This window comes from Rhineura floridana, chromosome 4 (assembly GCF_030035675.1).
Source record: "Rhineura floridana isolate rRhiFlo1 chromosome 4, rRhiFlo1.hap2, whole genome shotgun sequence".
Lineage (NCBI taxonomy): Eukaryota > Metazoa > Chordata > Lepidosauria > Squamata > Rhineuridae > Rhineura > Rhineura floridana.
The window spans coordinates 4,402,141-4,422,942 of NC_084483.1; the positions used below are offsets into that span (position 1 = coordinate 4,402,141).

General features: G+C 39.8%; 1 protein-coding gene across 6 annotated transcripts in view; it reads right to left on the reverse strand.

Moving 5' to 3' along the window:
• EHBP1 (EH domain binding protein 1) overlaps positions 1 to 20,802 on the reverse strand; it is a 400,871-nt gene that overhangs the window by 227,738 nt on the left and 152,331 nt on the right. For all 6 annotated transcript variants that reach the window (XM_061622278.1, XM_061622277.1, XM_061622276.1 and 3 more), the window contains exon 10: positions 7,381 to 7,570. In XM_061622278.1, the coding sequence (XP_061478262.1) occupies positions 7,381 to 7,570 (190 nt within the window). The remainder of the gene's footprint in view (positions 1 to 7,380; positions 7,571 to 20,802) is intronic.

The window sequence follows — 20,802 nt, forward strand, 5'->3', positions numbered from 1 at the left end:
CAGATGTTGAAATGCGAGTGTGCCAGCGTGTGTGTGCGTTTGCCTAAGAAAGCAGGCTTTTACCCTGCATCAGCATCACTGAGACTTGAGACTTCGTAAAATAAGAAAAGCTACTTTATTTACAGAAATACATAGTAGATAGAAAGGCATACCTAGTTCTAACTAACTAACTAAGTTGGAGGCATAACACCCAGGTGCGGGAGTTAGCCCCATGGCTTGGAGAGAGCAGAGACAAAGGGATATCTCCTCTCTCCCGGACTGTTAGAGAAGAAAGAAGTGGAAAGGGTGGAAGGAGGAGGGGCAGGTAAGCTTCCCTAAAGGTGTCACAGTCTAGCGACAGAAGGAAGTCAGTCAGAGCATCACAGGTAAAGGTAAACAGGCCTATCCATCTGGAGGACCCTAGCTCTGTCTTCCTTCTGGAGCACAAACAAAAGAACAAAACAGGAGTTGCTCTTGCCCCACTTCCAACATTTTCAATCTTGATTCCCCCGGTGCAGAATGCACTCCCCAGTGAGGTCAGCCTGGTGTCATCATTAACAACTTTTTGGCACCAGGTAAAAATGTATCTTATCCCAGGCATTTGACATATTATGATGATTTTGCTGCTGTTTTAGTGGGTCTGCTTTATAGAATATTGTATGGTTTTTATTGTGATGTCCTATTTCTTTTATTTTATTCTATGCTTTATGCTCTTAACTTGGAAACTCCTTATGTGGAAAGCAACTAATATATGGAAATAACAACATAAACTAATATTATGGTTAGTAGAAATTTGTTCCAGTAAACAGTATGGTTCTGCACCAAATTTGTGTCCTGTACAGATTGGGCTGAAGCAGCTACAAATCGCTACAGAGCAGGTCGGGTTGTCCCAAATCGATTTGTAGTGATTTGTGCCGATCTGCATCTCAAAACAGTCTCTCAGAAAGCTAGACACAGTGTCTACAAACTGTTGCAATTAATTACAAAGATAGCGCCAGGCTGGGGATAGGGGAAGAGCTGGAAGAAGGCTAGAATGACCTGTCTCTAATCACAATACTTAAGGGTAGGAGCTGGACTTTGCTTAATGAGAGCTATAGGGCTACCCTAAAATGCTATCACATCACCCAACATTCTCCAATCACAGTGCTTGGGGGGAAAGGTGGTGAAGTCTTAAAATGCAGAACCCTTTTGTAAGTTCTGTCTCTTAGAACAGGAGTTCCCAAACTGTGGTCTGTGGACCCCCAGTGGTCCGCGAGCTTAATTTAGATGGGCTGCAGCATGTCTGTGGATTGGAGGTGGTTGAAGATGCATTAAAAATTCATACTGATTTTTAATTGGATTCTGATTGCTACTTTTATTTTTTATATTGTATTTTATATTGTATTTCATTGTATTATAAAGTTCCCCTCTAGGATGCACACCTAAAGTGGTGAGGGGGTTTGACAGTGTTGAAGAAGCTGAGAGGAATGCCATCAGGTTCCCATCGGAAAGGGTGTGAGACAGGGGTGTATTTTATCACTCTATTTGTTTAATCTACATACAGAACATATCATACAGAAAGCGGGATTGGACCAAGATGAAGGAGGTGTGAAAATTGGAAGGAGACATATCAATAATTTAAGATACGCAGACGATACCATACTTCTAGCTGAAACCAGTAATGATTTGAAACGAATGCTGATGAAAGTTAGAGGAAAGCGCAACAGCAGGACTACAGCTGAACGTCAAAAGGACGAAAGTAATAACATTTATGTAACTTTAAAGTTGACAATGAGGACATTGAACTTGTCAAGGATTATCGTACCTTGGCACAGTCAGTAACCAAAATGGAGACAATAGTCAAGAAATCAGAAGAAGGCTAGGACTGGGGAGGGCAGCTATGAGAGAACTTGAAAAGGTCCTCAAATGCAAAGATGTATCACTGAACACTAAAGTCAGGATCATTCAGACCATGGTATTCCCGATCTCTATGTATGGATGTGAAAGTTGGACAGTGAAAAAATGGATAAGAGAAAAATCAACGCATTTGAAATGCGGAGTTGGAGGAGAGCTTTGCGCACACCATGGACTGCGAAAAAGACAAATAATTGGCTGTTAGAACAAATTAAACCAGAACTGTCACTAGAAGATAAAATGATGAAACTGAGGTTCTCATACTTTGGACACATAATGAGAAGGCATGATTCACTAGAAGACAGTAATTCTGGGGAAAACAGAAGGGAGTAGAAAAAGAGGAAGGCCAAACAAGAGGTGCATTGATTCCACAAAGGAAGCCACAGACCTGAACTTACAAGATCTGAACAGGGTGGTTCACGACAGATGCTCTTGGAGGTCACTGATTCATAGGGTCACCATAAGTCGTAATCAACTTGAAGGCACACAACAACAACAACATATTATAAATTGGAGTCTATGGAATGCAAATTGTAATACAATAAAACACAGGGCCATAATTCAACCAAGTGCTATTCAGAGTAGACCCACTGAAATTAATGAACCTAAGTTACTCATATCTATTTTCAATTAGTCTACTCTGAGTAGGACTAGTGTTGAATACCACCCACAATATATAAGAAATAAGAGAAGCAATGCAATACAATTAAAAATTATACAGCAGGAAGCACAGTGTATTGCAATTGCTGCAATAGGAGAGGGTCCATTAGGATCCTCAGAAATTTTCAAGTGGTCCATTAGGGGAACTGTTTGGGAACCACCGTCTTAGAAAGTCTTTGGTGGAGTTGGGTGGCATTTGTTCAGCTTGTTTTTCTTCTATTCTTTCCTAATGTGTCCTTTTTTAAAAAAAAGTTTGTCTTTTTTAATTCTCCTCATTGCAGAGAATTGTTGTTGTTATGAATTTCCAGTTGCTAACGACAAACCGTAAGAAGGAGCCAGTGGGGTTACACTATTTAATTTTTTTATTATTAGCCTGCCAAATCTTGTGTGCATATTAGCCAACCTTTTAACTTCAGTATTATCATTAGTATTTCCAATTGCTAACCAAAGTGAATATTGTTAATATTAAATTATATTTTTATTGCCCCCTTGCTGCTGCTGCTGGGAATCTGTCCCCCATATGACAGGGTCTCTTCTGTGACTCCAGTGAATATGTTGTTTTTTCTCATTGCTGACAATCTGCCCCGACTTTTGTACCTGTATTATTTCCCTCCCCTGCATATCCTCATGCTGCTGCTCGCCAGTGTCTGCCTGCCTATGCCTAGTATCTTAAGCCGATTTTCTTTAAAAAAAAAACCCAAATGTTTTCAAAATGTTGATGGAAGAAACAGGGAAAATACAAGAGCATGGGAATTGGCATGACTGAGCACTCCCAGTCTTTTTAATTTATTTAATTCTTTTGAACATTTTTTTTAAAGGTGGCTAGCATGAAAATCCCTGGAGCTACCTGTCTGAAATTTGGCAGGGTTAGTACCCTCTGTAGGAGCTGCCATGTCTCCAAATTTCATCTCCCTATATTCATATCTTCATGCTGCTGCTGGCCAGTGTCTGCCTGAGGCTGGCTGCCTGTGCTTAGTATCTCAAACCTATTTTTCTTAAAAACCTCTAACATTTTCAAATTGATGGAAGGAACAGAGCAAACACAGGAGCATGAGAACTGGCATGACTGAGCATTCACTGTCTTTTAAAAATATTTTTTCAATTTAGAAAAATGGAATTTTGAGTTGATACCATGAAACCCTCTGGAGGTATGCATCTGAAATTTGGCAGGGTTAATTTTCTCTGTAGGGGCTACCATGTTGCCAAATTTCATCTACGTATATATTTCTAACCCAATCCCATGCAACTTTACTCGGAAGCAATCTCAGTGACATCTATTTTTCAAAAGTGTGTGTAGAATTGCAGGATTTTTTACTATGGAAAGTCTCTCACTCTCTCGCACACACACACATATTTGTATGTATTGGTCCAGTTTGCACAGAAGACTAGGGCAAACAATGTCATAGGTGCGCCTGGCGCCAACACTGTTATCTTTTCGGCGCCAGGTCAAGACTTTCCTCTTCTCCCAGGCATTTTAGCAGTGTTTTTAAATTGTTCTTATATTGTTTTGAATTTTAAAATTGTGTTTTAAATTGTTTTTAAAATGTTTTTAAATTGGGTATTTGTTTTAATGTTTTTGATTGCTGTAAACCGCCCAGAGAGCTTCGGCTATGGGTCGGTATACAAGTGCAATAAATAAATAAATAAATAAATAAATAAATAAATAAATAAATAAATAGTGAGAATGAGCAAATGTGAAGGTACCCAAAAGGGAAACTGGGCCCCTTCGCCCCTCCCCTGGCTCTGCTGCAGTGCTATGTAGAACTAAGCCGTGCTTTGGCTTAGCATTACTTGAGGACACAGGGTTGTGATTTGTTTCACTCCCAACAAGCCATGAGCTGTATCAAAGCTTTATTTTGCTTTACTGCACATGGTTTGTTGAGGGAGACAAACCATAAGCCTGGTTTCACATCTAATGCTAAGCCAAACCATGGCTTAGTGCCACGTAGTACTGCAGCAACAGGGCCAGGGGAGGAACAAAGAGGCCATGGTTTCCTTTCTGGGTACCTGCAAGTTCTTGCTAAGACATAATTTGGCTTAGTGTTATGTAAGAACAAGGCCATAGAATAACACAATTTATTAACTCAGAATATCTTGTTCTTTGGATGCTTTCTTAATGGTGCCTGCCTTCTTAAACTTAAAACCTGCATCTTGGTAGCAGAGCTATGATGCAAACAGGGCAACTTACTCTATTCTCACATCTCTGTGGTGTAGTCTCTGCATGCCTGAATAGGCATAGACATAAAAAAGGCCACAATAAATTTGATAGCAGAAATACCACTCAGAATGCGATGGGATTTAGAGCCACTGGTGGAAGGCTTGATCACCAAGAATACAAGCGCCAAAAAAGAAGCAGTTGAAGATAACAGACACACAGCATACACACACATTGTCCTCATCTAAATTCTTAAAAGTAGTAACAGCCATGGATGAAAAAGAGGGAATGGCAAGTAGGGGGGAGAGAAGAGAAGTGAAGAGAAAGAGGTTTGTTGAGAGCTGCCTGGCACTATTTTTAGCCATGGAAAAATGCTTATTGTCTGTAATCAGACACGCTTCCCCCTTTCTCAAACTAGATTCTGAGAGGCTGAATAGCAGGGGCACTCAATCAGGTAAGCAGATTTAAAAAAACAAAACAAAAAAAACAATCTTTGCCATACATCCTCAGGGGCAGTCTCTTCCAATACCAGATTTAAGTGCCAATACTTATCTTGCATCTTGGCCGAATTGAACTGATCCCTAATTTCAAACAGAAACCAGGTGAGATGCGTCTACCTCATCACATAATCTCCACTGCAAACAAAACTAAACTAAGGTACTCCAATAAAACATTAAAAACAACACTCCAATATTGCACTGAGCATGCTAGCTCAGTGGCTTCATTGCTCTATTTGACCCGCTGATAAAACGGCTAGCTGGGCAGGCTTCTGGTGTCAGTCTTTCTTCCTTGCTTGGGAGAAATGAGGAAATGGCAAGATCAGCCCTTGAGGGACAGGGATTCATCAGCAACTTCTCTGCCTAATTAAGCAGCAGTTTGATAGATGTGACAAGGAGTTCCATTCAGCTCTTAACTGAAATGATGATAACTAAAATACAGGGCCCTTAAGGGCAGCTCAAAGTTTTAAAAGGGGTCCGAAGGGCATGCCAAAAGATTTTCTCTCTCTTTTCCTTTCTGGTCTCAAAATGCAAAGCACAATAAATAGTTCAAGTATTTTTCCAAAGATTTAATGTATTTAATGGACAAACTACTAGCTCAAACAACAGGAAATAGTAAGTATGACTGTTCGAGAGTGGCTATTTGTAACAAAATAAGTTCCCGGTAGTACTACTGCACATAATTTTCACCTTTATCTAATAATTTGCTAAAGCACTATTACAGGCCATGTCTCTTCATTTGAAGGACAATGTGGTCATCAGCAAAATGGATCACTGTCTAACAAAATCTACTCTTTCGGAATCAGGAGCCACAGTAAAATGCAGAAAGTAAAAATGCACATAAGTAAAACAATGTGTGGTATATTAAGTCTATGTACTAAACAGGAAATGCTATTTTTCTCCCTCATCCATGACAGAATACACCCCACTCTTTGGATAGGGTGAGGAAGGGGAAATCACCATGCACTGTGTTGTGCCTTTTTAGTAGATTGACTCGAGGAACGGAGCATTTGAAATCCCTCAAGCACTGACCACCATACCCAGTAAATTTAGCAGAGGCACAAGCAGAAGCATCATCTTTTCTTACGAAAGGAATCACTGAACACATTCTAGGTATGCTAAATTAGAAATGAAATGAAAAATCATTATTTTTAAAAAACAATCTCAAAAACAGCACAGATTATTTTAAACAGGCAAACAGAGAGAGTTTAACTCAATGTGCACACATTATTTTGCCGACAGAATCTGAGGTTCTCTGATGTGCGATGTGGTCTTAGATCCAGCCTCAAAAGTAGGAAGGATAGTAATTCAAATTTGTTTCAGTAGCATATACAGACCATAAACTTATTAAAGTTATAGCATTTGAGAAGTAAATAGACATTATTTAAAGTTTATGGATTTGTAGTATCTAGCTGTACAATCAATGCAGAAAATATATTTTGAAATTAAGGTTTCCTGTATTGTTTAGCATGGTGCCTCATGCACCTGACTCAAATGGGTTCCTTTGTTCCACTTTTCTCTCTCAAGATAAAGGACCAATTCACTTGTGATAAAAGTAAATATCACTTTTGTCTACCAATGCAATCCTAAGCATGTTTATTCTGAAGTAAATCCCACTGTGCCTAGTGGGACTAATTCCCAGGTTAGCATGCAGAGGACCGCAGCTGATGGACATAGGATGCTGTACAATCTAGCTTTCACAGAAAGGCTTTGCAAGACTTGTTCATTAAAGATATCCTCACATGATTTGCAGCTCATGTTCAGAGCTGATTGCAGAAACATCTCATGCATTTGCTTGGAAAACTAATTTAGAGTGGGGGTACACTACTAGATCCCATGTAATGTCAGAGAGGGTTCTGAGATGCAGCTCAGTATCAGAAGGTGCAGGTACGGACTGCACGTCTCTTGGAATACACAGTACAACTGTCTTGTACCAAAGTCTTAGACAAGTTTCGCTCATGTCACCATCTAAGCTTCATCTAAGAGAAATTTCAGTTTTTAATAAATATTTAGAAACACTGGTGGACACGGTAGCTACATACCATCTAAGCTTCATCTAAGAGAAATTTCAGTTTTTAATAAATATTTAGAAACACTGGTGGACACGGTAGCTACATACCATCTAAGCTTCATCTAAGAGAAATTTCAGTTTTTAATAAATATTTAGAAACACTGGTGGACACGGTAGCTACATACCTGAGGAGAAGAGGAACGTTCCTTCAGTGCATGAATAGCTGACATGTTCTCACTTGTTTCCATTTCTGTCTTTGGTGAGAGGACTGGTGGTTCAGGAGCTTTTCTTTTCATCTTCCTTTCCATTTCTTGCAGCGGAGGAACTTGGTTATTTAAAGCAGTGCTTGATTTTGGTTCATAAAATGGGTTTGATCTAATTAAAAGAAGGGAAACAAATTTCTTTGCTATGTTTGTATTTTCAACACACATTTTAGAAGTCAAATGTTTTTACTAGTGATTCAAAACATTTATAAAAAACCCTACAAAGCAATGGTCCCACTGACTGTGCTGCTAGGTCATCTCCACCCCCACCCCCTCCAAAACTCTGATGAGTGACAGTGTGCATGCTGCTAACAAAAAGAATGCTAAGCAATCTATGGCCACTAAAATGAATGAGATTTTCCAACTCAACGCTCTTTGCTACTTACATAATAATGGAAGACTGAAGAGAAATGTAAAATGATAATTTACAATGCAATCTATAAATGTCTATTCAGAAGCAAGCCCAGTAGGGCTTACTCCTGGGCACAGGTGAAGGGTAGAACCCAAACTCACTTAATAGGGGCTTTAACTGAACTTTTCCAATGAATCCTCAACCCAAATTCTCACTCAACTGGAACTTACTTTGGAGCAGACATATTTAGGATCAAACTGCACTTATATGACACAATAAAACACACATACTCTTTCTGCCTGTATGTTTTACTCCTTTATTTATTTTTAATGGTGTAGTCCAATGTATAGAGCCTTTAAGAGACATGGAACAGTTGGGATGATTGTTGAGGTTTCCCAGAGGCCCACTCTATAGCCACTAACATTTAGCAGTTTAGTAAGGAAGGTGAAGTTGTAATATGACATGTAGTGATGACCACTTCCTTAGCAATTGGAAAAAATGGAAATGGACTGTCTTCAAGTTGATCCCGACTTATGGCGACCCTCTGAATAGGGATTTCATGGTACGCGATATTCAGAGGGGGTTTACCATTGCCTCCCTCTGAGGCTAGTCCTCCCCAGCTGGCTAGGGCCTGCTCAGCTTGCCACAGCTGCACAAGCCAGCCCCTTCCTTGTCCGCAACTGCCAGCTGGGGGGCAACTGGGCTCCTTGGGACTATGCAGCTTGCCCACGGCTGCACAGGTGGCAGGGCACGTAACCCCTGAGCCACTCACTGTGGGGGTGATCTTTAGCTGGTCCTTTACACCCAGGAGACATGAGCGTGGATTTGAACTCACAGACTCTGGACTCCCAGCCAGGCTCTCCTCCCCCACTGTGCTATACCAGAGAGAGAAAAGAAAATTGCTAAGTTTGGTGATGTGACTGACAGGAGGAGAAGAGTCCAAGTGTGTTATATTCTCTGAGCCTGGGGTTTCCCTGACCTAACAATTGATTAGGTTATCTAATTTTGTATTTTATTTATATTCCCTACAATCATGTATCCACAGTGTCTTACATAAACTGTTCACATCTAATTCTATTTAAACTTAGATTGTTTTGAGGGGGAAATATATATGCTATGTAGCATTTTAAAAATCATATCTCTTGCACCAAAGTCTATGGATACCATCCAGCAAGAACTGTTTTTAATCATTTGAACGGATTTACACAGGTGCAGGACAGAAGACTATGTACTGTATTGCTTATGTAAGAGTAGAAGTAAATGATAATAGGAAGTTATTTACTGAAAGCTCAAAATATCACTAAACTGAACATAAATAAAGTCTATTAGCTTGAATTTTGATTTGAAGATACAATCTGTGAAGCATCTGGTATGGATTAGATCCAAAGTTGTTCTTCTATTTGCAGAAGAGTCTATGTTCCACAGGGAGCATTTGAAAACAGACTTGGGCTGGGAGAAGCAAATATCACAGTTTCTTCCTGCCCCCCTCCCACTCGAGGGTTGGAGGTTCAGTGGAACAGCATGGGAGATCACATGAAGAAGGGGAGTGCAGGGGGAAGGAGAAATCAGCAAAAAATGCCTCCTCTCCTCCATTTGCAGTAACCTTTGCTGAACTGAAGATTCTTGCATCTCCAAAAGGACTTCTTCTGTGAATGGAAGGGCATCTTTGGATCTAATCCTGTACCTCCACACCAAATTCTCTCTGCAATCAAATTAACGCAAGTAGAGCACTCTCAATCAAATCTCATTGTTCTCAGTAGAGCTCTCAGTTAAATACATATCAAGAATTCATATTTTGAAATCCTACTTTGTATTAAATATTTCATGTTTTGAAATCCTACTTTCATTCACTTTAAAAAATAACAGTATTTTGAACAATCCTTACAATTCTAAAAATATTTCCCTACTTTCTTGACATATTTTTATTTTGGCATACTGCCTTCTACTGCATACTCTTATTTAGGCAGGCTTTGGCCTCAAGATTGGATATTTTCCGGCTGGTCTCCAGTAGCGTATCTGCAAATTCAGAAGTGTAGGGTCCCTTCATGATAGTCACAGTCACACATTCCTTTTTTGCTGTTGGGTTGAGAATGAGATCCTTGTTAATTTTCTCCCATAACAACAGATGTCCCTAAGAGCCAATAAGCATGAAAGGGGAGAGTGTTAGCTACTGGAAAGAGTCTTCACAGTAGCTGACTCACCTTCTTTCACTCTGATTGACTCCTATCAGTATGAAAAGAAATGGAAGCACTCCCCTTTCATGCTGATTGGCTTGTAGGATACTGGAGACATAGGGACCCTGCTCCCCAAAAAGTAAGGGATCTAAGACCCTCCAAGACCTCACACAACTACCCCTGCTGGTTTCTCTCCATTTGTACAATTTGTTAAGTTTATATTGATTTATCTGGCATGTATGTTATTTTAACAATATTTCGTTGTCAGCTGCCTTGAGTAGCTTAATTTTTTAGCTAGAAAGGCAGAGTAGAAATACGCTTAACAAATAACTATTTCAGAATGTAAATGCATTTACCATCCTGTCCTGCCCTTGCAGTTTCCCTTTTTAATAGATGGGCAGAAGCATTCACTAGAACAAATAGGTAGGAAGTTAAAGAGCCAAGTTGGCTAATTAGATAATTGGACCTTTAGAAAAAGGAGCAAAGGCATTAAAACAAATTCAAGCCCAATCTTAGTTATAAACCAGTTTACAAGGGGGCTACCACTGTTTATTAGAGAGTAAAGAAGTGGATCTAAATAAATGAATGAAAGGAGAAACTAAAATAACAAGGTTGCAAAGTGAAGGCACCTTTGAGGTGTTCTCATGTCAGCATCAATCAAATGCAAAAAAAACCATGAACAAAAACAAAGGTTAGAGTGATGTCCAAACAAACAAAAGAGACGCGTTCTATTGAAGACAAGGGTGGAAAAAGACTGGCATTCCATTTGGAATAGAAGATTCAAGAGTGACTGTCAATCATTTAATTTTGCTGACAACCTTGTTGAGCAATCTTCAAACATTAAGGGAGTTCAAAGGAAGGTGAAAATAAAGATGAAAAAAGATAAGGACAAGGACAATACATTATATGTGGGAGGTCACGATGTCTTCTTTTGTTCTACAAGTTACTTCCCTTTCTTTTTCTTTAAACATTTAACAAAGATACTATGTTTTGACAATGAAGTACCTGACCCTCTGCAGCCTTGGACTTTGAAAATCAACATGCAGTGGGGATGTCTCATAGCTAACATTTAGCTGCCATGAGTAAGGGGCCCATAGCCAATGGACTAATAATAATATAAACAAACAACGGGCATCAGCGCAGGGGTACTTTCAAGATAAGGGATTACAACTCTTAAAATGTTTTAGCAAATTAGATTTATTAGACAAGTCACATTTTACATACACTCATTTATTTTAAATGCAAACCACACAAATGCTGCATTTTCCATGATGATATAATCGAGCTCAATTTAAATTGGTTTTATATGTTTCTTCTGCCATCTGCATAAAACCACTGAAGAACATTTGCCACATAAAGAGAACGCAGTTCAGTCTATACATTCAACTGTTCTACCCAAGAGACAGAGGAACTGTTACGGAAAAGTGACTTAGGCTGCAATCCAAATCGCGCTTACTCCAGGCTGGGGGGGGGGGGGAGTTGGATTGAGCAGAGGCATCCCTCCGCTCAAATCTTCCGTCTCAGTTGGCCTCCGATTGGCTGCTGGCTGCTGACTTAGCAGGTGGGTGAGATGCCTGCTGGTCATTTCCCTTACAGCCGAGTCCAGTGAATAGCCCCAAAACAGGGTGGGGAAGGGGATACAGGTTCCAGAAGATCCTGGATCCAGGCTCACAGCTGGCACAGGCCAACACTGGGCCCAATCGCCGCACCATCAGAGAGGTGGCACAGGCACCGGGCTCAATCTGCTTTCCCCCCTGCCCTTCTGCAACTGTGACGAGCCAGACCATGGATGCAGTGATGGGTCTGCCATTCTGCAGGGCCCAAGTGGTGGCAGAGGGAAATTGGGAGTGTTATGTTAGTCTGCTGTTATTGCTAATGTGCTAAGTTTCTACGTACCCATGCAATGGGGGCTTGTTTATGTGCATTTAATATGGGATGAGCATATGTAATACATAATTCTTCCAGGCATTTTTAAATTGTTTTTTTAAAAAAGTGTTTTTAAATTTGTATATTTGTTTTTAATGTTTCTAATTGTTGTAAACCGCCCAGAGAGCTTCGGCTATGGGGCAGTATACAAATGTAATAAATAATAATAATAATAATAATAATAATAATGAATTATTATTCCTTCACCTGAATCTGTAGTGATATATTCATCACATGGATGTATAATTTGATTTTCAAATTGTATAAATCATTTTGTAGTTTCTCAGATAACAAGTGATAACTGTAAATTTAGCAGTGAACATTCAGAAGCGTTACTCTAGATTTACTGATAACAGGCAAGAATTGAGCTCCTAATCTGAATGATTTTTATGACACATTGATTTACTTAACTCTTATAGGAAGATCGTTACACATTCCCATTAAATTATATTAAATAAAGTAAACCACACCACAGGCGTATCAATGGGGAAATTTAATCTCATTTTTAAAAAAATGTGCCCTCCATTGGCCACGCTTGCTGGGACTGATGGGAGTTGTATTTCAACAACATCTGGAGGACCAAAGCTTCCTGTCACTTGCTTTATCAATTATCTATTTCCAGAATATTTAATCTACTCTGTGTGGTCACTAAATAACAGACATTCCCCTCTCCTGCCAAGACTGCTAGACGTAATGTAACCCCCATCCAGAGCTCTGTCAGGGAGTGTAATATAGTGGTGAAAGAATTAATTATGGAACATTGAAAACTGTGGCTCAAAACAGGCCAATTTACATTCAGCTCATTTCAATAGTTACTTGGGAAGCAAAACACTGTGAATTCCAAGTTAAGAAAAAAAGCTGGCATAAGCACACAGAACCCAGACCACTGTCAAATACATCCAGTACCAAGTATATTTCCAGTATTTTGTTTATTATAGAGGGAAGACCTCACGTACCTATTTCAGCAGAATGTGTTGGGAACCAAGAGATGAGAACCAAAACAGAAATATCAGTTCTACATCAGAACTAGGAAAGAGGCTGAAGTAATGGAAAATTGCCTCTCCAATGGTGCCTGGGCACAAGCACAAGACCCCCCTCCCTAAAATCTGCTCTGTAAGGTTGGAGGAATGTTACTAAGTAGATTTTGGGAGTTGAGTGGGGGACTGCAGTCGGGGGAGGAGAGGAATTCTTGCACAATGTTGGATTTCACCCACTGTAATTGTTGATGGAAGTAAGTAGGTAATAATTTTAGTAAGACATTGAGTTATATTGAGATAATCCAATTGAGAAAGAGGTTCTGCTTGCAGAATGGGGCTTTTACCTTCCCTGAAAATCCAATCCTAAAGGCTGGGGACCCTGGAAATAGTGTGAAATTTAGTTCAGTGGGCTGCCAGCAGAGGGGGAAGTCAGCAGAAATTGTGTCTCCTATTGTGTGAATGGAAGAACTATTCTACTCGCAAGAGGATTTTCTGGATTCTGTCTACTAGTTGTGCAATACAGTAGGGCCCCGCTTACCGGCGTTCCATTTTGCGGCATTCCACTGATGCGACGGCTCTCAATTAGGGGAAATTCCCTGTTTTAAAGCCGATTTTGCGATTTTACGGCATTTTGCAACATTTTCATGCAACGCGACCCATTATAGTCAATGGGTTCCACTTTACGGTGATTTCCGCTTTATGGCGGAGGCCTGGTCCCTAACCCGCTGTATAAGCGGGGCCCTACTGTATATTGCTCAGGTTCTAGTAGCAACTGAACAAGTGGCTACAATGTCATAGAATATTCAGACTGTTGAAGGGAAGGAACCAGTCAAAGTATGCATAGTTTGGATTCAAACAAGATAAAGGAAACAGAGAGAGAAGGAGCTGTTTGGGTAACAGGTAGGGATACTGAGAACCTGGAAGCTGAATAGGAAGTGGTCCCAGGAAGCAGAGATGGTCTCCAGTTCAAAACTCATTACTTGCAAATCAGTACCACTGAAGCCAGTAGTATTATTTCCAGGAGTGGGGTGCAAGGTTCTGGGTTTAAGCAAACAAATACACAGCCAAATTATATTATTTGTTTAGATATAATACATTAGGCTTATGCTGACAACCTTCAAGATTAATATATTTTGCTTGTGATAAAAAAGCAGACTTCATAACTCTCTCATATAACTTTGTTTAATACTGCTCCATTCAATGGACAGCTATGTAAGCAAAATGGGTGCATGCACAATGAAAGAGATGGAAAGCAATACTGAAAGGATCATAGTGCCATCACATAGACCAAAGGGGTTTCCCTCATCTTGAATATTGCGGGCAAGGCTGGTCACCCCATCTTAAAACAGACATACAGTAGGAAAAATAGGATGATCCAGAGACGCATGATGAAAATGATAACAGATATGGAGAGACTTCTGTGAAAAGAGATTAAGAAGATTAGAATCATGTGGTTTAGAGAACAAAGTAAACGTAAATTTGAAATGAATGGTTATGGTACATAATGGACTGCATCCAATGAGTGTTTCTTCTCCTTCAGTAGAAATAAGCAAAAAGAAAACCTGAAATCTGTCAGAAATACATATATTAACACAATTCACTAATTTCCTCTGCAACCCATTCACCCTTATTTTCATTGATGCCTGGAGCATAGTATGTCTCTGAATAAGACAGTTGTATAATATGGACAAGAACTTTGGTTGTCTAAACAAATGAACTGCCTAACAATAAATTAAGAACATAAGAACATAAGAAGAGCCTGCTGGATCAGGCCAGTGGCCCATCTAGTCCAGCATCCTGTTCTCACAGTGGCCAACCAGGTGCCTGGGGGAAGCCCACAAGCAGGACCCAAGTGCAAGAACACTCTCCCCTCCTGAGGCTTCCGGCAACTGGTTTTCAGAAGCATGCTGCCTCTGACTAGGGTGGCAGAGCACAGCCATCACAGCTAGTAGCCATTGATAGCCCTGTCCTCCATGAATTTGTCTAATCTTCTTTTAAAGCCATCCAAGCTGGTGGCCATTACTGCATCTTGTGGGAGCAAATTCCATAGTTTAACTATGCGCTGAGTAAAGAAGTACTTCCTTTTGGCTGTCCTGAATCTTCCAACATTCAGCTTCTTTGAATGTCCACGAGTTCTAGTATTATGAGAGAGGGAGAAGAACTTTTCTCTATCCACTTTCTCAATGCCATGCATAATTTTATACACTTCTATCATGTCTCCTCTGCCCCGCCTTTTCTCTAAACTAAAAAGCCCCAAATGCTGCAACCTTTCCTCGTAAGGGAGTCGCTCCATCCCCTTGATCATTCTGGTTGCCCTCTTCTGAACCTTTTCCAACTCTATAATATCCTTTTTGAGATGAGGCGACCAGAACTGTACACAGTATTCCAAATGCGGCCGCACCATAGATTTATACAACGGCATTATGATATCGGCTGTTTTATTTTCAATACCTTTCCTAATTATCGCTAGCATGGAATTTGCCTTTTTCACAGCTGCCGCACACTGGGTCGACATTTTCATCATACTGTCCACTACAACCCTGAGGTCTCTCTCCTGGTCGGTCACCGCCAGTTCAGACCCCATGAGCGTATACGTGAAATTAAGATTTTTTGCTCCAATATGCATAATTTTACACTTGTTTATATTGAATTGCATTTGCCATTTTTCTGCCCATTCACTCAGTTTAGAGAGGTCTTTTTGGAGCTCTTCGCAATCCCTTTTTGTTTTAACAACCCTGAACAATTTAGTGTCGTCAGCAAACTTGGCCACTTCACTGCTCACTCCTAATTCTAGGTCATTAATGAACAAGTTGAAAAGTACAGGTCCCAATACCGATCCTTGAGGGACTCCACTTTCTACAGCCCTCCATTGGGAGAACTGTCCGTTTATTCCTACTCTCCGCTTTCTGCTTCTTAACCAATTCCTTATCCACAAGAGGACCTCTCCTCTTATTCCATGACTGCTAAGCTTCCTCAGAAGTCTTTGGTGAGGTACCTTGTCAAACGCTTTTTGAAAGTCTAAGTACACTATGTCCACTGGATCACCTCTATCTATATGCTTGTTGACACTCTCAAAGAATTCTAATAGGTTACTGAGACAGGACTTTCCTTTGCAGAAGCCATGCTGGCTCTGCTTCAGCAAGGCGTGTTCTTCTATGTGCTTAGTTAATCTAGCTTTAATCATACTTTCTACCAGTTTTCCAGGGACAGAAGTTAAGCTAACTGGCCTGTAATTTCCGGGATCCCCTCTGGATCCCTTTTTGAAGATTGGCGTTACATTTGCCACTTTCCAGTCCTCAGGCACGGAGGAGGACCCGAGGGACAAGTTACATATTTTAGTTAGCAGATCAGCAATTTCACCTTTGAGTTGAATTGTCAACTTCAGGTAGAAAACTCAATAGTGACATTTTGGGAAAACGATTTCTACATGATTCTTGTATTTGCCTTATTGATAATGTTTGGTTGGTCTAATCGGTTACGGAAATCCACCATATTCTGCGAGATTCGTACCTGACCTGTAATGGAGCAGGTGTCGCTTGGATCCTTTGGGGCTCTGCTTGTTTAGAAAGTGAGTAGAATCTTAAATTCAAATCTTTGTCTCCATACTTCCCAGCTGTACTTCTCTCTAGGGATGCGTTAGTAACTTATGTATTGTATTCCAAATCAATTCATCATTAATTCATTAATTCATTTTAATCACCTCTCTATTCATTAACTGAAGGAGCAGCGACGGAAAAAGTTGCCCTTTAAACATCCTTTCAATCTCTGCAACAATTTGCACAAGGAATACCTTAAGAGCACAATCTTATACTCAAGATATAGAGCAAAACAAAAGCAAGCATGCATCCCCTCATGGAAGTAAGCTCTCTGTTCATGAATGCCAGGCATTCCACCCCAACCATTACTACTACCACCCAAATTATACTCATTATCTTTGCCTCAGAGAACCACAGACTAGACACAAGGTGGAGGACAATTGCTGCACACAGAGGTCCAATGCAACTCCCTACAGGGAAAGGAGTGAAGTATTGTCTCAATCACTACAATCTGCCTCCAACACACACACATTGGAGAAAGGAGCTGGGGGTGCATCTCTCTCTGTTTCTCTCTCTCCCTCTCATAAACCAACATTATTGTGAAGGAGTAACTTCCTTATGATAAAAAATCAGAGCCTGGAAGATTACTTTTAAAAAGTAATAAATTACAAGTTACATGGCCCCAAAAAGTAGTAATTACTGTTACAATTACAATTGCTCTGAAAGTGATGGATTACTTTACTTTTACTCAAAAATAATCACTACAATTACATTTGTTACTTTAAAAAAATGCCTGCAAGGTGCTATCCTTGGCTGCTGCACATCTAAGTAGCCTAAAACAACATTAAAAATAAGCACACACACAGAGAGGGCAGTAGAATATTTTTTTTATCTGTAAGAGTAACAGAATGGCATAACGGAATCTCACATCCCCCACCCCACCCATGATGATACCCCAACACACATATAATTCACTTGAAATCAAATTTTACACTTGAAATGCTGCTTTTACAATACATTTCTGATATGTTTCAAAAGAACAGGATGCTCAAAGAGCACATCAGACAGGGAATGTCTTTTTACAGATTACGTTGCCACCAGTACTGAACAGGAGTTCTACTGCGGCGCTTGAAGTCATGCCTGTGTTGTGCTGCAAAAAGCAACGGAACACCTCTTTCAACTAAAGCACATTTTGATCAATATGGCAATCCCCTACCATCAAAGAAAAATGCAAATGTTCTACATTGCTTGTTGTGCATAGATGCACATATCAGTTTTGTGTGTCCACAAGAAAATCCATTCCAGGCAGGATGCAGTGGCATCTCGCAGAGGACACTCTCCCCTTTGCTCAGGTGAATGATGTTTCATGGCCCACAGCAGATTTTGGAGTGGTCATCCCAAATTAGATATTCTTCTCTACTTACTCTTCATTATTTTAGTTCTGCACAGATGACCTTATGAGCACCCTGCACCCAACATAAACTATAGGCCAGGTGGGAAGTACTGGCATCTTGTAGAGGCCACCGTCCCCCTTCCTGGGATGTATGATTTGTCCTGGAAGCAGGGATGTAGTTGTCCAGGGGCTCAGGGAGTCCTAGACCCCTTACTCTTTCGGGAGCAGGGTCTCTATGTCTCCAGCATCATTCATTGGCGATCACTCATGGCTGAGTAAGATTGTCTTCCAAGATAAGGTCTTTAACAGTGGGTCCTTAAGTGACTGTGGAGGCCAATTCTGGATCCACACAGCCTCCCACAGTGAGGACATAGGTTTCCGGATGGAAGATGGCCGCAATGAGGATTTGTGTGACATGCCTTCTGCTTAGCTCATTTGTCCCGTTCGTCCTGTATTCGTGCTTCTTCGAAGTCCACAGCATCTTAATAGCCTACCTCCAGTTGGGACGTTCATGGGCCAAGACTTCCCAGTTCTCTTTTTTTTTTTTTTCAATAATTTTTTATTCAGATTTTCATAAAACATACAAGACAAAATCATAAAACATTCAAAGACAAAAAACAAAATCAAAAATAGTTAAACAAAAAGAAAAAAAGAAAAAAAAAACAAAAATAAAAAATAAAGAGTAAAATATTGACTTCCCATTTGTCAAAGATCAAATCAGTTATAAGTCTATAATATATAACAATCCTGTCTCTTAAGTCATATTATAAAATCACTTTCCTCCAGTAGTTATCTTACTTAATCATCAAATCTCATAAACATTACTTTATTCTTTCCACAAAAAGTCAAAGAGAGGTTTCAATTCTTTAAGAAATATATCTATCAATTTTTTTTTCCAGATAAGCATATCGATTAATCCATCTCATTACTAATTATGATAATCTTATTGTCATAACCATAGTCAAAATAAACATTTCAATTAATCCATCACATCAGAATCTGTTAGGTTCAATAATTTCAGTAGCCATTGTTCTATTATCTCTATTAGTTCCATTTTCCATCTTCCATCTTCAGTAGTCTTGTTAAGTCCAGTAATTTCAATATCCAATCTTCCATTATCAGTATTCCATAATAATCTTGCTGTCAAAGCCATAGTCATATAGTAAGAGTCTGATGGGGATTACCTCTATCCCAAATATTTTCTTGCCATCCATTCTGAATAGGTTGCTGAAATACTGCTGTAAAATCATATCTCTGTTCTTTTTTTCAAAATACACTGGGTCATCTCTTAAAAGTTTTTCCATTGTCACATGGCTGCAGTTAATTCCATAGATTTTCTCTATATTGGGCTCCATCACATCATTCCAGTCCAGAAGATTATCCATGCCATTGATAACTTTATCTCTAGAATCTTCATTCATTTCTTCAGAGATAACATTGAGTTCCAAACAATAGATTTTATTTCTAAAGTCCATAGACTCCAAATCTTGTTCCTGTTCCACGTTGGTTCCAATCTCCGGGATCTCCTCTCTCACAGGGACCCCTATTCCAGTCTCCAGGGTCACCTCTCTCACAGGGACCCCTGTTCCAATCTCCGGGGTCTCCTCTCTCACAGGGACCCCTTCCAGGGTCACCTCTCTCACAGGGACCCTTATATCTTTAATCTCCTGCTTCATTTTACTCAATTCAATTTTCATTATCTCAATCTCATCCATTATTTTCTGAAACATAGTTATTTCCAGATTTTCAGCCACTTTCTTAATTGCCATTTTAAAAGAAAAATATAGGAAAACCACTTCTTATTTCAGCAACAATTGGGTTAATACTCCAAACTTGGTGACATCACAGTATAAACAGAGCAGACAGCCTTATCTCTCCAATAGTTAAGTAAACAAAATGCAGTTCCCAGGATCGAAACAATTAATGGCAATCGTCAAGAAACAGATTCGTCAAAATAAAATAGACCAAAAAGAGAGTAGTCTCAAAACAGTATAATATTTTTCAAAATAAAAATCTGGAATAGAAATCCCTCTTCTGTGTATATCTTTAGAATGCAAATCCAGGACAGCTTTTTGCAACAAAAACAGAGATAAGCTATTAATTAGTGCGTAGCAGAGAGAAGTTATGGCTCCCCAGTGAGATGTCAAAAACTGATCAATCTGGCAAATCTCTTTTAAACAGCAACAATTTAAGTCAAGTAAAAGAAAAATATAGAAAGAAGGGTGCTTGCCTGTTAGTGCGTTCTCTCTTAGAAGATAAGGTGAACGTTCGCTTTATCAGATAGAGCTTGCTGTTAAAAATCCGTCCCACCTTCGTCGGCTGGACCTCGTCCCATAAATTAATGAGATCTGGTCGTCCCAACAAAAATAGGCTTTGAGGTTAATCTCTTCGTTTCTCCCTACCCGGGAGAAGTTTAATCAGTCAAAAAAAAAAGAAAAAACTGACTGATATATCTGAATAAGCTTCTTTTGAGGCAGGAGCCCGTCTCAAAAGCAGGCACAGGCTAAGTCACCCTTCCCGGAAGTCCTAAGACTTCCCAGTTCTCGATGCTCATGTTACATTTTTTAGATTTGCTTTAAGAGTATCTTTAAACCTCTTCTGCTGTCCACCGATATTCCGTTTTCCATCCTTAAGTTGGGAGTAAAGTAGCTGCTTTGGAAGACGGTGATCAGGCATTCAAACAACATGGCCGGTCCAGTGAAGTTGATGTTGAAGGATCATTGTTTCAACACTGGTAGTCTTTGCTTCTTCCAAAATATTAACATTAGTCCGTCTGTCTTCCCAAGTAATTTGCAGAATTTTCCGGAGGCAGCGTTATTGGAATCTTTCAAGAACTACAGAGTGCTACAGAGGGACTAGTTCGCACCTGTTGATGAAGCACTTTGTTTTTTTTTGATATTACGTGAGAGGCCAAGCTTTCCATATGCTTCTGCAAAGACATTTAGGATAGTTTGAAGATCTTTCTCTGAATGTGCAGAGACTACAT